This window comes from Physeter macrocephalus, chromosome 5 (assembly GCF_002837175.3).
Source record: "Physeter macrocephalus isolate SW-GA chromosome 5, ASM283717v5, whole genome shotgun sequence".
Taxonomy (NCBI): Eukaryota; Metazoa; Chordata; class Mammalia; order Artiodactyla; family Physeteridae; genus Physeter; species Physeter macrocephalus.
This window is the reverse complement of record NC_041218.1, coordinates 57,743,597-57,758,811: the sequence shown is the minus strand read 5'-3', so window position 1 is coordinate 57,758,811 and position 15,215 is coordinate 57,743,597. Positions and strand designations below refer to the sequence as shown.

Here is a 15,215-nt window from a genome sequence, read left to right as displayed (position 1 = left end):
CCGCGGAGCGGCTGGGCCCGTGAGCCATGGACGCTGAGCCTGTGCGTCTGGAGCCTGTGCTCCGCAACGGGAGAGGCCACAACAGTGAGAGGCCCACGTACCACAAAAAAAAAAAAAAAAAAAAAAAAAGAGTTATCCTTCATTTTTATCTGAAAAAACAGTTGACTTTATAGAATGCCTCAATCTTTCAGGTATGGATGTATATACATCAACATTTATAAATGCTCTTATGTAGATATATAAGTAGTGTGCAGTAACAAGACAATTCAGGGGAAGAATTATTTTTAGCAGGCAAAAATATCTTTATATCATACATCTTTATATCATACATACATATCTTTATAAGTTTTGTCCCCTTCATCATGATTAACTTGGGAGGCTGGGTACTTACTCCAAATATGATGTTCTTGCTGAAAAAAGTTTTGGAGTTCTTGCTATCAAACTGCTTTCAGAGCCTGAGGTGCTTTTTTTTTTTTTTTTTTTTTTTTTGGTCCTTGTATTAGTCTGTTTTTGATGCGTAACAAACAACAAAAAAAATCTCACTAGCATACAGCAATAAGCCTTTGTTTCTTGCTCATGTGTCTTCACATTGGCAGAGACAGCTCTTTGAGTCATCTAGAGCAACTCTGCTTCAGCTGGTGGGTCAAGGACTGACTGGTCTTCTCCACGTGTCTCATTCTGGGGCCCAGGCCCGAGGGCCTTTGGCTCCCCATGGCATGTTTTTCTCATCCTGGAAGGTAGATGCTCCCAGAAGGGCAAGCAGAAACCTACGATGCCCCTGAAGGCCTAGGCTCAGAAGAGATACCCTGCCATTTCTGTCCACATTCCATTGGCCAAAGGAAGTTACATGGCCAACTTTAATAGAAGAACGAATACTCCTTCCATGGAGAGGGGGAAGGAAAGAAAAGGAATATGTGTTAGAAAATGATCCAGTCCACTGTAATAGTCAACTCTTGACTAGGTGGTAATTCAAAAGCTCTTTATTTTTTTTTTAAAGCTCATTTTTTAAGGCAGTTATTTGGCAAGCAAATTATATTTTTTTGCAGAAACAATATTATGCAAGATTTTAAAATTAGTTCTCAAAATAGCCAACTGTTCTACTGAGGTAGAGCAATAATAGGATTCAGCCACCTTTTCTAACAATATTTCTAATAGGACAAAGTGTATTACAACCTCCAACTTGAGATTCTTATACACCCCCCACCTTAAGCTAAAGATTTCTCCTTTTCTCTACCCTCTTCCCAGCCCTAAGCCATCCGTGTAGTGTGGGAACAGGGCTTCTTCTCGGATAATCCTCTAGGGACATGTCTCTCTATCTTGGACATATCTCCACAACTTTTTTTTTCCTTTTTCCTATGTCCTGGGAATTAAACTGGCTGCTTCCTTTTCTAATGCCACTATGTAATTTTTTCCTTCTTGGACTCTGGGAAGAAAAAACTCAGGCTCAAGAATTTTGCCCCTGCTTTCCTGTCCTTTGGGAATTCAGCCCTCGTAAAGCTTTTCTCCAGATGTTTATTGCTGTTAGAGACAGTAGAACCATTCTACGAGCAATCTCCTTCCTCTGCTTGTCGTTTGGGTCTTTGATTTTCAGAAGATGCTATGCGCAGGTTGGCGTCCATGGACTGGTGGGGAGCTCAGGATAAATAAGATTTCAGGGGACCCAACGGTTCACCTGAAGTTAAATGTAGAATTTTCTGTTTGTATGTGTTTTTCTGGCTCAGTTGCATTCAGCAGAGTTTTAGAGGAGTCCCTAATCCACTCAGGACCTAAGACTGTGAGATACTTAAGCGCAGAAACCCAGATTAAATGGAAGAGGTCTACATAACCATGATAATGTTAAGTCTAGATTACATAGAGGACTGAAATCAAGAGAAATTTCAGATCCCCAGCCCACTTCAGTAGACACTGCATCACAAGGATGGAGAAGCTGGTATAGCTTCTCCGCTACATGTGAGCTCCTGGGGCAGAGGGTGGGAGGAGACATTACTCATTGTTAGTGCTTGCCACCTGCTAGGCATGCTGGAGGAGTTGGTGGAAGGAGAGGAGGAGGATTTGAAGAGCGAGATTACCTGGGGTTGGAGTGGAAATGGCACTGAATTAGGGAAACGTTGTGACTGATTATGTATCAACAGCTTGGGAATGCAGATTGCTGCTCCAGGGTACACCTTTCCCTCCTTTCACCTTCTACCTGCACTTGAGTCAACGCCTGGAATAGAGTTTAGTGACTTGACTTGAATCTGATGGTCCCCTTGTAGGGCTGCTGCTAGCCCATATGGCACCTTGACGTGAATTAGAAGGAAGGCATCCCTTTCTCTGGCTGGTGCAGCCCTGGGGCAGTGGATCGGGTTAATTAGGGTCTAGGCTTTAGCCCTTACTTGTTGCCTCCTCCACTGGCCCTGGGTTCAGTAATTATCCTTTACACCTGAACAAGGCAACCCCCTTCCATTCTCTGCTCATTGATAAAATCAGGGTAAAAAATTAGGGTGAAGATTCCGACTATAGCACTAAGTTTGCTAGCATCAGAAAAATCACTACCCTAAATAAAGTTATATTCATGCTGTAATAATAATATAATTGGGTTGGAGAGAAATCCTGGGTGGGTAACAGTCCACAGGCAACCCAAAAGGTGTTGCCTTTTCCTGAGCAGACATATATGAGTACTGTCAACACTGTATTTAGTGTCCCTTGAAGTAGATATTCATTCTCATTATAGACACATGTAATACGTGGCAGTGAGTAAATACATAACTATGTGTGGCAGTGAATAGATACATAACTATGTAAGCACATTATTTAAATGGATATGTTTTATGTCAATCTGTTATTTTGTGTCTGTCACAGAAGTGCTTGACATTTAATCCAGCCAAAAGAATATCGGCCTACAGTGCCCTGTCTCACCCATACTTCCACGACCTGGAGAGGTGCAAGGAAAACCTGGATTCCCACCTGCCGCCCAGCCAGAACAGCTCAGAAATGAATACAGCCTGAGCTGCCTTGAGCTCATCATCCGGAGAACCTCCTTGGTAGCTGATGGATCCCCTGAGTAAGCCCTGCAGAGCTGCTGAGGATCACTGGCTGGAGACCTTCTAGCTGCCGTCTTCTGGATGGGCTCTGCTTCTCTGAGGAAACAGCCTCGTTTACTGTTTTGAAATCAATGCAAGAGTGATTGCAGCTTTATGTTCATTCGTTTGTTTGTTTGTCTGTTTGTTTTAAGAACCTGGAAAAATTCCAGAAGAGAAGCTGCTGACCAATTGTGCTGCCATTTCATTTTTCTGATCTTGAATGCTGCCAGTGTGAAGTGAGCAGTCCAGACACAGCTGAGCTATGATGTAATCTCTCTGCAGGTGCTGGAGCCTGATTTGGTACTTTTGAGTGAGTGTATGTGCATGTGCATGTGTGTGTGTGTGTGTGTGTGTGTGTGTGTGTGTGTGTGTGTGATTCTTGATCTCTTAAAAAGTGTTACTTTCTGTAAACAACAAGAATAATTGAATTTTAAAGGCTCAAAGTGACCGCTAAATAACAGGTGTCTGTTGACTACAGGTGATTCACCAAAATGGGCTTCTCAGATTTAAAGTTGAGCCTATGTCCTTAGCATTTCTTTTCTGGCCCAAAGCAGTAAATTTGCTAATAGTAAAAGGTTCACTATCTAGGTGAAGTTTTATACACACAGCAAAAAGAAAAAAAAAATCTAGTATCTTTTAAGAAACCTGTTTTTTGAAGCACAAATTCTATTTACTTTTCAAAAAGCTCATTTACTCCTTGTAATTCTAACCTGTATAATGTGCTTTATTGTTTCTTTTGAAAAATACCTATAAGCTTTTTCTTAACTTGCTATAGATTTAGGGAGTGTACCTCAACTAGGTAAAATCGTCAAAAAATAATAGAGAAAGCCTTTATTTCCTGGTTTGGAATTTATTTTCTTTTTGGTTTTTGTTGTTATTTTGTTTTGGTTTTGATTTTAGGAATTTGTCAGAAACTGTTTCCTGTTTGGGTTTGGAGGATAGTTCTCTCTGACTAGAGACAGGAATGGCATTTAAGTTTTCCCCCACCTATTACACTGTACTTTTTCTACCGTGCACTGCCTCATTTGCAAAGTATCCATTTTATCTATCCCCCAGTGCATCTAATATGTATTACTACCCTTACATAATTAATAACAGATTGCTTAAGCTGTTCTCATGCACCTCCTACTTTCTTTCTTTCAATGAACCTTTCATAAATAGTTTGATTCAGATTTATGGCTTATGGCTCCAATTCCACAATCCTAACAGAGTCCCATATGTTCTCCCTCTACTGCAATCTTCCTGCCTGGCATTTGGCATTCACGGTTGTTACCTAGGCAATGAGTAGAAGACTGGTTCTTCTCAATCACCAGCAAGTAGATTGCTTTAAAGTGTAACGTAGTGTTTTACAGCTTTATAGAATATATTGTCAGTGTAGTATCTGAGGGAATGTCCTTAACTATTTTTTAGAAATATGTATTTACTCTATAAAATTACCTATTCTCTGTCGCCAGGCTGTGCTTGTTTCTAGTGCCTTATGCACATGCCCGCTCTCTGCAGAGCCAGCCTGACCTGGGCATTGTGAACAGCTTTACTTTTCCTCTTGCCGTTTTCTCTACAGTACTTTATATTCCATACCATCTCTGCCTTCTGTGTGGTTAGTGCTCAGTCGGCTCTAGTAACCAGAAGACACAGAGATGAAGTATCTTTTGGTAAGTTTAGCTAATTTCGCTTCCTGATTCATGTTTTACGAGCATGCAACAGTTAGACTGTGTTTAGAGTTAGGGTTTTCAAAGAATGGACATTGCTTCCCTCAGAAGAAAATGTGCCAGATGATGTTTATGCATAATCAGGCCTTTCTGAGTGTTCTCCACAGCTTAATATTGTATACAACTATATATATATATATATATATATATATATATATATATATAGTTTAACATTGTTCTAATTCAGTAACTTCAAGAGCAGGAAAATTTTTCTAAAGCAAGATATGAGTGAGAAGATGGGCCATAAGAATGTTTTATACTTTCTTCCTTGTGACAACATCGATTATGTTTTGTCATCTCTGTAAATGCTTGAGATATAATGGATCCAGAGAATTCAGGTCAAGCATACTTGCGGTCCCCCTGGATAAATGAGTTCTGCCTTTCCTTCGATCGGGGGTCAAAACACAAAGACCAGGGGCCTAGACACTGAATTTTAAAACTCACTGAACTAATCCATCATGAGCTTTTCAGTAAGTATCCATGGTTAGAGTGAACATAACTTGGGTTTTTGCTTTTGCAAAAGTTTTTCATAAGTTCACTCAAGAAAAATGCAGCTGTTCTAAACTGGAATTTTTCAGCATTCTTCAGCATTTTAAACATGTAGAGAGTTCAACTTTTATTTCTAACATATGCTCCTGATTCGTTTCTTGGTAGTGTTTATAAAGAAAACTTAAAGCACAAACATTTTGACATTAGATACTTGCCAGATTCCCCTCTGAGAGGCAGAAGGAGAGGGCTTTTCAGCCTCTCTGAACTTGTTAAAGAGTCTGTCCCCAGCTCTTCCATCCGCGTGGTTGTTGCACTTGAGTGATTACTCTCGTTTTATGTCTTTTACATCCGCCTCACCACTTCTGAAATCCAGATCCCACACAAGCACCCTTTGCCATTAGGGAACTTTGAAGCACAGAGCAGAATACAAGCCTACTGAATACGGCTTATTCTTCTGCTACATATGGTTTCAAACATGTTTGCCAAAAGCTAGGCAGTGGTTCGCTGAAAAGGTCATATTGCCCCAGGGCTATACTGAAGCAGCTTATAGCAGTAAGAAACAGGATGACACACTTGAACTCACATTTGAATTTCTTACTAGGACTGGGGCAAGAATATGCCTGGTAGTTTCTATATGATATTTAGTTCTAGTGGCCCAAGCTCTGGGAACTGCTGTGCTGGGGTGGAGTTGTAACAACCTGCATTTAAAGAGTCCATTTAGGCATCATAAGCTGTCACGTGGCAAAGCTAATAAGGCCCTAACCTTATAACCTTAAAAACACAATCCCTGAGAGTTTGTCAGAACCCAGTGTGTTGGAGCCTCCCACTTTGTCTCTCCTTTGAAGTAGATGGGAACTCAAGGAGCAAAGAACCTGTTTCGGAAGAAAGCACCGGGCCATTTCTGCCCCCTGTGTTCTCATGATTTTCTCTCAGGAAACACACACTTTGAATGGCAGACTTTTCATTTTGCCCCAGGTGATATACTAAAAATAGTTCAAAATATTCACCTAAGACCAGAATCTCAGCCTTTTAGTTTTAGGTAAAAATGAAAATTTTGGAATGCACAGGATGTTAATATCTTAAATAAAACATGTACCTTTTAATAGAGAAACTTATGGTCTGACTCCAGAATGTGATACTCTCCATCCTGATGGGAAAAAACTTAAATATTACCAAACTTTTGAATCTTAAATTATGTATTTAAATTGCGTTTTTAACTAACTATAGCTGCTTCTCTTAAAAGTGGTACCTATAAAAGTCAGTAGTGGCAATTCTCATTCCTTAATGGAAATTAAATCATGTAAGCTTCCTAATATCATAAACATATTAAAATTCTTCTCTAAAGAATTCCTTCTTTTTTTAAGTGACAACTTTACTGTAATTTTTATGATAAGCACATGAGAGTGTCTCACATTTTCCAAAAACAGGCCTGTGTTGCATAGGTGGGTCTAGGAAAGAATAATGTTGAAAGTTAGCAAGCCACTGTAATTACTTAATTGTGTTAGTACAGTTTCTTGGAAAGAAAATATTGAAATATAAATTCCTAGATATTGATAGAATTCCAAAGAATGCATAAAGACATAAAATGATACCTTTATTTTATAAAAAATAAAGATGTGATATGATTTCTAAATCTTTGAAAACCATAAGATACTAGGCAATGGATAGAGGAAATTCTGGAGAAAATGAAGGTATTCGAAGAAGGATAGTTTCAAAGTTATGTATATTTTGAAGGGTATATATTTTATTAACATGTATTACAAGAATTTATATTCAAGTCACCTGGCAACTATGAACTTGATATGGACAAAAACAAATTTTATGGAAAAGTCACTCCAAACAGTTACCATTTCAAAGGTTGAGCTAATCATACTAAACCATCCCTATTCCTTCCTCATTTCATGGAAGGAAGCAGCCATGTGAAGCTACACTTGTTATGCAAGCCTAAAAATGTTTGTTGTAAAAAAATAAATAAATTTTTTAAAGGTGTGTTTCCTTTGCCACCAGGATTTTTGAAAACTTGTGAAACCCAAACCATTTATCATGTGCATTCAGTACATTCAGATGTATGATTAGGAAGATAATTACATGTTCCTTCCCCACAGTGGAAAAACTTCTCAAGGCTACCAAAAACCTGTCAAGCAATGTAAGTCCTCAGATAATTAGTAGTGGTGTTTTCCTCAAAAGCATAAGAAAATAGCATTTTCATTTTTTATCAATGCAATTTTCAACGTGGTTTTGTTACATACCTATATCTCAAGCATTTCTAACTTGTACTTTTTCAGAAAATAAACCAAAAATATTCCTTTGGCCTTTTCCATCTTCTGACCTTTGTTAACAACAAAAAATGGAGAAAGAGGAGGGGTCTGATTTTTACATGTTTTTCGCGATTAGTTGTTTGTTTTTTTTAATGAAGTGCAAACCAGCTTTTCAAAATGTTTTCTATTTCTTAGCATTCCCAGGGAGTTAATTTAGATAAATGAATGGACTTCCATCAACATATTTATGTTTCCTTGATACTGGTGCTCTGGCCTTGAAGAAGAAAACAAGACTCTCCTGAAAATAAATACAGGTTTTTTCCAAGCATCTGTTTAAATACTATTACAGCAATTTGAACTTAATATGGTAGGAAAGGGAGGCGGTTTTTCTTTCAAATGTCTGTTTTAAAATTCACACTGTCCTACGGGATGAACTTTCTTGTTTTATTCTAGTATATTCCACAGGGTGGCACTTTGAAGAGGGGTGTGGAATCTGAGCAAGGCTTCTTCATTTTTCTGCACACATTTAACTCTTGCCGAGCGCTTGTTTTTCAGGATGATTAATAATCTTCACAGTGTTCTGTAACTCCGATATTTTAGTTGTTAGCTAAGTTCTGAACAATTGTCTGCAAGTAAATTGTTCTTGAGGATGAATAATACACCCATTTTGATTATTTTAGTGTATAAAGAGAGCCTAGTCATTCATTTGGTCATGAAACATTTTTTGAGGTAACTAATTACCTCACTTTTCTAGGTGCAAAGTTACAAAGATGGACATGCTTATTACTCAAAAGGCAACACTCATCTGTGAAGAGGATAGTTTTGTTAGGAGTGTAAAACTCCTACAGAGGCCCTAGGCAAAATGCCCATATCCCCTGTCAGCTGCTTTCACATTCCCTACTATGGTGGCTGTTAGACGATTAAATTTAAAAATACTAATTTTAAAAATCAGATGCAGAAACTAAGTAACGCATCAGTTACTATATAGACAAAACTATTTTTTCAAAGAATTGCTATGCTGAAACAGAGCCCTAAAATACTAAAAGACCTGGTAATTTTTACATTTGTATAGTCACACGTGTAAATTCACAAGAAATTGTAATTTTTAAAAATTTTCATTAAGCATATGAGCTAATAACTTAGGAGTATATCTGCATAAGTGTTTGATTTCTCCACTTGTGAAGTTCTTTGGCAACTTTATTATAAATATATATGTACATACACTTTTGTTTTAATTCACACATCCGCTCAGAGACCCATTATCCGCCACATGATTTTAGTTAAATTTTAGAAGTCATTTTCTTTAACAGTGTCACTGAAATTTAGGAGGAAGGAAATTATATTATTTTTTCAGAATTTCCTTAGCACAACCCAACGGAAGGCAGTTTATTCCTTCTGAGTGGCAGAAACTCCTTAGTGCCTGCTTCACTTTCCTCCGGAGTAGCCAGCGGGCAAGTCTCAGTAATTCATACTGAATCAAAATACCGCACACACTAGGGGCTGTCAAATCTTCGGCCTCATCCCTCTGCTTAAAATCCCACTGAAGTATTTAGATTCCAGTTTAAGCCCCTAAGTGGAAGGCCGAATTCAAACCTCGAGTTTGTTATCAGTTGGGCCAGTCTGAACTCTTACCTGCTCGCGTTCAAAATTTCCCTCCCACCGAAAGCCTTCCGGGTGCGTTGCGCCGTCGCCCCGCCCCTTTGGCTGTAGAGTGGCAGTGGGCGGAGCTGGCTGGGACCCGCCCGCCGCTCACCTGTTAGTGCCTGAAATGATGTACAGACCCGGCAGGTTACTGTCCGAGGTCCATGTGCCCTGCTGCTGTCTCAGAGGCATCTGTTCTGCAATCTTAGGAAGTAAAATATCCCTAGAAGCAAACAGGTGTCATCTGTGCGTAAATAAGTACAACACAATTCTCCGAGAGTTCGGGTATAAAGAGATGCTGCTCTGTATGAAGCTATCTACCAGGCATCTCTCAAGCTCTAAGCTCAGCTTTTTTTTTTTTTTTAAGAGAAGATGTATAATTACAGGAAAGATTTTTTATTTTTTTATTTTCTATCATTCTACATATATGATGGCAAAAGATATGCCTGGAAAAGTTTTGTTTGGAAAATTTGTTTATTTTCTGCTTCATCTTCAGTTGGCAAAAGCTCCTAACTCTTTAGTTTCTAATTTCTTTCTCTTTTTCTTCGTCAAGTAGTTAAAGATATGTGAGCAAATTATCTCATGTGGGAGGGAGACTTTCCTGTTTAGAGGAACATTTTGTGTGAATTGTTTTGTCAAACAAATAATCAACCCCTTCTCTATTTAAGGAGTTTGGACTGTCAAATGTAGGTTTTCTTAAAGGGGACACATAACTGTACATAACGCTATAAAGAACTATGACCGTAGCACTAATCAGCAAGCATAAAGCCACAAGTTATATCATTTCTAACTCTCTGTGGTTTCTAGCCAAATCCGTTGAAGTGCTTAGGTTACAGTCCTGAAGAGACCTTTCGTACCCTTACTTGAAAGTTTCTAATCTTAAGTTTTATGAAATGCAATAATATGTATTAGCTAGCAATATTTCTGTGATCACCAGCAACTCCAAATTTGACCTTGAAGTCTCTGGATAATGAAAATAGATCCCAGCAGTAATACACTTCTTGAACACCCCCCCACCAAGTGTATTATATATCTTTCTTATTTTGATCCTGTGTTTGCAACAAATGTATACGGGAATATTTTAGTTCCTTACTTTGTATTCATTTATTTTCCTATGACCAGTAATAAATATACTAGTTAGTACATGGAATCAGTAGCATCAGCTACTCCTAGGATCAGCACTTAACAAGGTGGGAAATTTCTATTTCAAGTTGTTCTACATTTGCATAAATTATTTCTATTATTGTTCATGTATATTATTTATTTCTCAATCACACTAGTCCTGTGAAAGTGCAACAGAAGGCAGACCACATTAGGATTTGCATTAAATGCTCATTATCATGGTCTTGATGGAACTCAGAAAATTAAAATTAGACTAAGCCCCCAAATAAGCTGCATGCATTTTAATATGATTAGTAGAATTTAAGTCTAGAGAGATAGTATTTTTGTGTCTAGGTGTTTTATCATTATGTAAAGGAATTAAAGCAAAGGACTTTGTAGTTGTTCTTTTGTCAAGTATGCATATACTATAGTGTGAAATACAGCAAAACTTAAAACTGCAGGTAGCAAAGCATCAAATACTGCCTTAATTTAGGAACTCTGCCAGGTGGCCCTCAGAATAGATGCCAGGCAGAGACAGGTGCCTGGGTGGTGCTTCCTCTTATCTGGCCTGGAAAAGAAGCTTCCCCCACACCATCTAGTACCCTTGTAGGTGGTGTGTCCTGTAGTGGGAACAGGTAGCACTGTTGAAAGGAGAGCAGTGTGAGAGGTTTCTGTAGAAGCAGACCTGTCAGCATGTGCCTTGAGGCTTCCAGAACATGCCAAATGGAGAAGTCCAAGTTTCCATGCTTCAAGCAACTTGGTTTTGTAGAGAAGCAATCCAGTCTGGTAATTAAAACAAGGATTGCGTATACAGTAGTCAACAATGGGGTTTTAACAACCAACAGTCCCCAACACCTCAAAAGCTTGTTGCATTTCTGGTATTTTAAGTTTTGATCTGAAGGTTAAATGGCAAGTGTGTTGTAGAGAAGAGCAGTATGTGGCAAGAAAAGCACAATGTCGGTTCCCGTAGAGTACAGATTAGAACTAGAGGGTTTTATAGGCTTATCATTTCTGAGATATGTAAAAGCACGTTTTCACTGTAAAATGTATTAATGTTTCTGCATTCCTATAGGGCCTAGTTAAAACTTTATTCTAGATTTCAGCAAGGGTGTCACAGCCAGTGAGCTATTTTTTTGCCTTTTTTTTTTTTTTTTTTTTTTACTTATTTTTATAGTAGAAGATATTTTAAAAGTAGAAGAAAATCTTAATTTGGACATTTGACTTGTTGGTTTCTGTGTTTGAAATCACGGTTCTGGAGATGTAGAGATTGTGCATGTGCATGTCAGATACTAATCTAGGCTGTGTGAACCAGCCCAGGATAACTGATACTCCGCCAGCCTCTGCATCCTTTCCTCCCTTCCTCTGAAGTGCTCCCTGCCCCCTTCCTGGACTGTCCACGTGCTGCTCTCCATCCTCCTCTGCTGTACTTTGGGGTCAGGGACATGAAGAGAGATGCTTTAGGCATCCCAGGTATGCCTGTCCAGGCTTGGCCACCACCCCTACTTGACCTCTGGCTGGCCACAGTCATGAAGAGAAGGTTCCTGGTGCTGAGCACAGAGCATGGTCAAGACACCAATCACAAATGCCCTCTAGCATCTTCGTATGTCTTGATTTTTAAACCAAGTCGTGCTACAGAGCATTCTGTTTTGGCTGTGGTGCAAAGAAAAAGACTAACCAAGAATATAAACCACATTCCAGGCTGCTGTTTTCTATCCATCTACAGGCTATACTTTTACTGTATTTCTTCATACTTGAAACTCATTCTGCTATTTTAATATCAGGGTACAGACTTATAAGGGTGCATGTTCCTTAAAGGTGCAAAATTACTCTCATTCCGTTTGCTTATATTGCTACAGAATGCTCTGTTTTGGTGCTTTGGGTTCAGCAGGTCAAAGAAGCAGTGTGGAAATTCACTGCCTGGAACACAGTCTTACAAGAATGCTGGCAGATGGCTTGGTGTTAGATATTGCTTCTGCTTTTTTCTCTGTACACAAGATTGAGAGTTACCACACTGGTCTGTCAGGTTCACCTGGGTATCCTTCCTCACAGGGTCCATAAACCCTGTGCTCTCCCCAAGTGTGGGTGTGATGCCGCTCTCTGAAAGCAGGTATCTTCCTACATATCCGGATCATTTACTCCTCAAAGAAAAATGACCTCGTGTGCAGACAGGAGGAAAATGGGAAGAGCCGTCTCACTCTAGCAACCATCCATGTAGAAAGCCCTCCTGAGGCAAAAAAAAAAAAAAAAAAAAAAAAAAAGGAAAGGAAAGAAAAGAAAAAAAAAAGAAAAGAAAGAAAAGGAAAAAAAAGAAAGAAAGCTGACCTGTAAAGTTACCCTCCTCCTAGGGTCCTGAGCTGAGTGATCTTGCTTCCTTACTTTTAGGTAGATGAAAATATAGGTCAGTTTACCTAGGCTCTTCCCACCTGAAGAGAAAAATAGAAAAGTAGGTATTTGTGTCATGTGAAATATGTAATCCAAGGACCATCAAAACTTACATTAAATACCCCATTGCTAGCAATCAGTTTTACGAATTAGCTCAAGTAAGTGATGCTTGATGACCTGGAGTTTCTGAGGGCAGAGGTAGCTCTTCTAGCATGCACCTTACTCTTAAGACTTGTTTGGAGAGAGAGAACTACCAGTGGTGACTGTGACAATGGAAAAGGTAACATGTTAGAAAATTCAGAGGGTTATAGGTCAAGAATCCTTTGGAAACTGGATGTCTTACTGGGTGCTAGGATGCAAATTTAGGTGTTTATTGTCAGATAATGGAATTCATTGTTTTTCAAGAATTGGTGTTGAAATGTCATTGTCCAGTTCATTGTTTTCACTTATGCACAAGCTAAATTGAAGCAAAAAGAGAAAATGGTTTGTGTATTTGTCATACCTTTTGTACTTCTTACAATAAAACTGTTGGTAGCAAATAAAAATAATAAAAACAGCAATTTTAACCTGCTTTCTTGGAGATGAATTACTATTCTAGCTATTTTTCTTTTTACTTTCATGTGAAAGAAATGTAATTACAGTGAGTAAAGTAACGTATAATTAAATTGCAAGTTTTAGCAGAATATGTTTCAAATTCTTGTTTTAAGAGACTCCTTTTCAGGCTTCAGATGTTTAAAAATAGTAGCAGCTCATTGAACTTAAAAGTTCCATAGCAAGTACTTAGTAAGCTCTTAATAGTTGACTGTGGTAAACATTGAAGACCCAAAACATGAATAAGGCACAGGCAGTCAGTCCTTTCTGAAGCTTACAGACTGAGACTGTGAAAAAGGTTTGTGTAACCAATTGCCGATAACCTGGGAAGGAAAAGAGATTTCACATTGGAAATGATGCTTGAATGGATTCAAAAAACAAAAGTTAATGCTGGCCAGTCACAGAAGGAGAAATACTTTGTGTGTGCAATGGTCTGCAATTATGAAATAGCAGACAGGAAAGGGCAGGAAGATTGGTGAGGCCACACCTGGGGCAGTGGCTTTCCAACATTTGGATCATAACCTATAGAAAGAAATATAATCCAACAGCTTGGCTGGTGCACACAGACACACATGGACACATATATCAGAAACTTATATTCCACGAAATGATGCTGTGCGCCCCACACGTTTTCTTTTTTAATTTATTATCCTTTGAAAATACTGGTGGCAAGCCATGAAATTCATTTCACAACCCCACCAACAGGCCATGACTTAATGTTTTAAAACAATTAGTAAGGGGCAGAGGAGTGGTGAAGGAGGAGGTGAGGTCCAGAAGTGCTTAATTTACCATATAAAGGAGTTTGGAGCCACTGAAGGATTTTAAAGAGAGATCTTTTCTGTTAAGGTGTGCCTATTTTTGTTCGACTTATATACTAGACGAGAGTGATAGATGAAGCAGCTCCTGAGGTGCTACAGGCAAACCAAAAGTGGGACTGTAGTTGCTGTCTGATATTTATATTCCCATCTTTGTGTACAGTATCAGGTATTTTAACATTAGTCCTCCAGAATTCCTTGGGAGCTCTCATTAGGACTTGCCTTAATTTTTTTTTAACAGGCCCCAAATTGAATCTAAATTTGTAAAATCTACACAGAATATTCAGAAGGGATGATACAGAGAGTCAGGAATTTGATCTTTATTAAGTAAGTGAAAGTGTAGTTTATTAAGAGGTCAGTCATAACCACCTGTTTCTACAAACCACGGGTATTTACAGCCAGGTTTGGCGGGACCATTTTTTTCAAAGTGGTTTATAAGAGACCTTAAGCTAGTCAGTTATCTCTAGTTATCTCTGCTATACTCACTTAGAACCTCAGCCCGTTGAAAGCCCAGTAGGCCTTTGCCACTGATTTTGCCCTCTGGAGTGTGAGCCCAATTTGCACCTCCCTGTTCTCTAGCGAAGAACTCCTCGTGGATGGTGATGGTCATATTTGTTCCGCATACGCCATTTTTCTGGACATAGCAGATGAAACAACCAGAGCATCCCATGGGATGTGGAGCCAAGCAAATGACTGTGTGTTGCTCTCATACACGTCTGGAGCTGCTAACTGCCTGTACATTCGAGCTGTGCGTGGCCACATTTCTAGATTCCAGAGACAACAGCAGTGAACAAGACAAACAAGGTGCTTGATCTCATGGGCTAACGTTTTAGTGGGGGAGACAGAAAATAAAAAGTGTATAAGTACATTATGCTTAATGCTATAAAGGGAATAAACAGGTCTTAAAACAGAAAGTACTTGGAACATGGTGGTCAGGAAAGGCTCCGTGAAAGCTTTGAGTTGAGGCATAAATTAGCATGAGACTGAGGAAGCCAGGCGACGTGCTGAGGGTAGAAGAACTGAAAGCCTCACTAGAGTGGATTCAATAAAGAATTGGTCGGTTTGGTGGGTTTCCCTGGTGGCGCAGTGGTTGAGAATCCGCCTGCCGATGCAGGGGACGCGGGTTCGTGCCCCGGTCTGGGAAGATCCCACATGCCGCGGAGCGGC

The 15,215-nt window shown here is 39.2% G+C and overlaps 2 protein-coding genes across 7 annotated transcripts in view; both read left to right on the top strand.

The window, feature by feature from the left end:
• CDK6 (cyclin dependent kinase 6) overlaps nt 1-11,430 on the top strand; it is a 236,923-nt gene extending 225,493 nt beyond the window's left edge. For 3 of the 6 annotated variants that reach the window (XM_024130746.3, XM_028490008.2, XM_028490009.2), the window contains exon 8: nt 2,842-11,430. In XM_024130746.3, the coding sequence (XP_023986514.1) occupies nt 2,842-2,988 (147 nt within the window). In that variant the 3' untranslated portion in view covers nt 2,989-11,430. The remainder of the gene's footprint in view (nt 1-2,841) is intronic. The other 3 variants (XR_003679891.2, XR_003679892.1, XR_003679890.1) reach the window with 3 other exon arrangements.
• Nucleotides 3,257-15,215, top strand: part of FAM133B (family with sequence similarity 133 member B) — a 38,999-nt gene continuing 27,040 nt past the window's right edge. The window contains exon 1 of the mRNA XM_055084991.1: nt 3,257-3,344. The gene's annotated coding sequence lies outside the window, so the exon portion shown is untranslated. The remainder of the gene's footprint in view (nt 3,345-15,215) is intronic.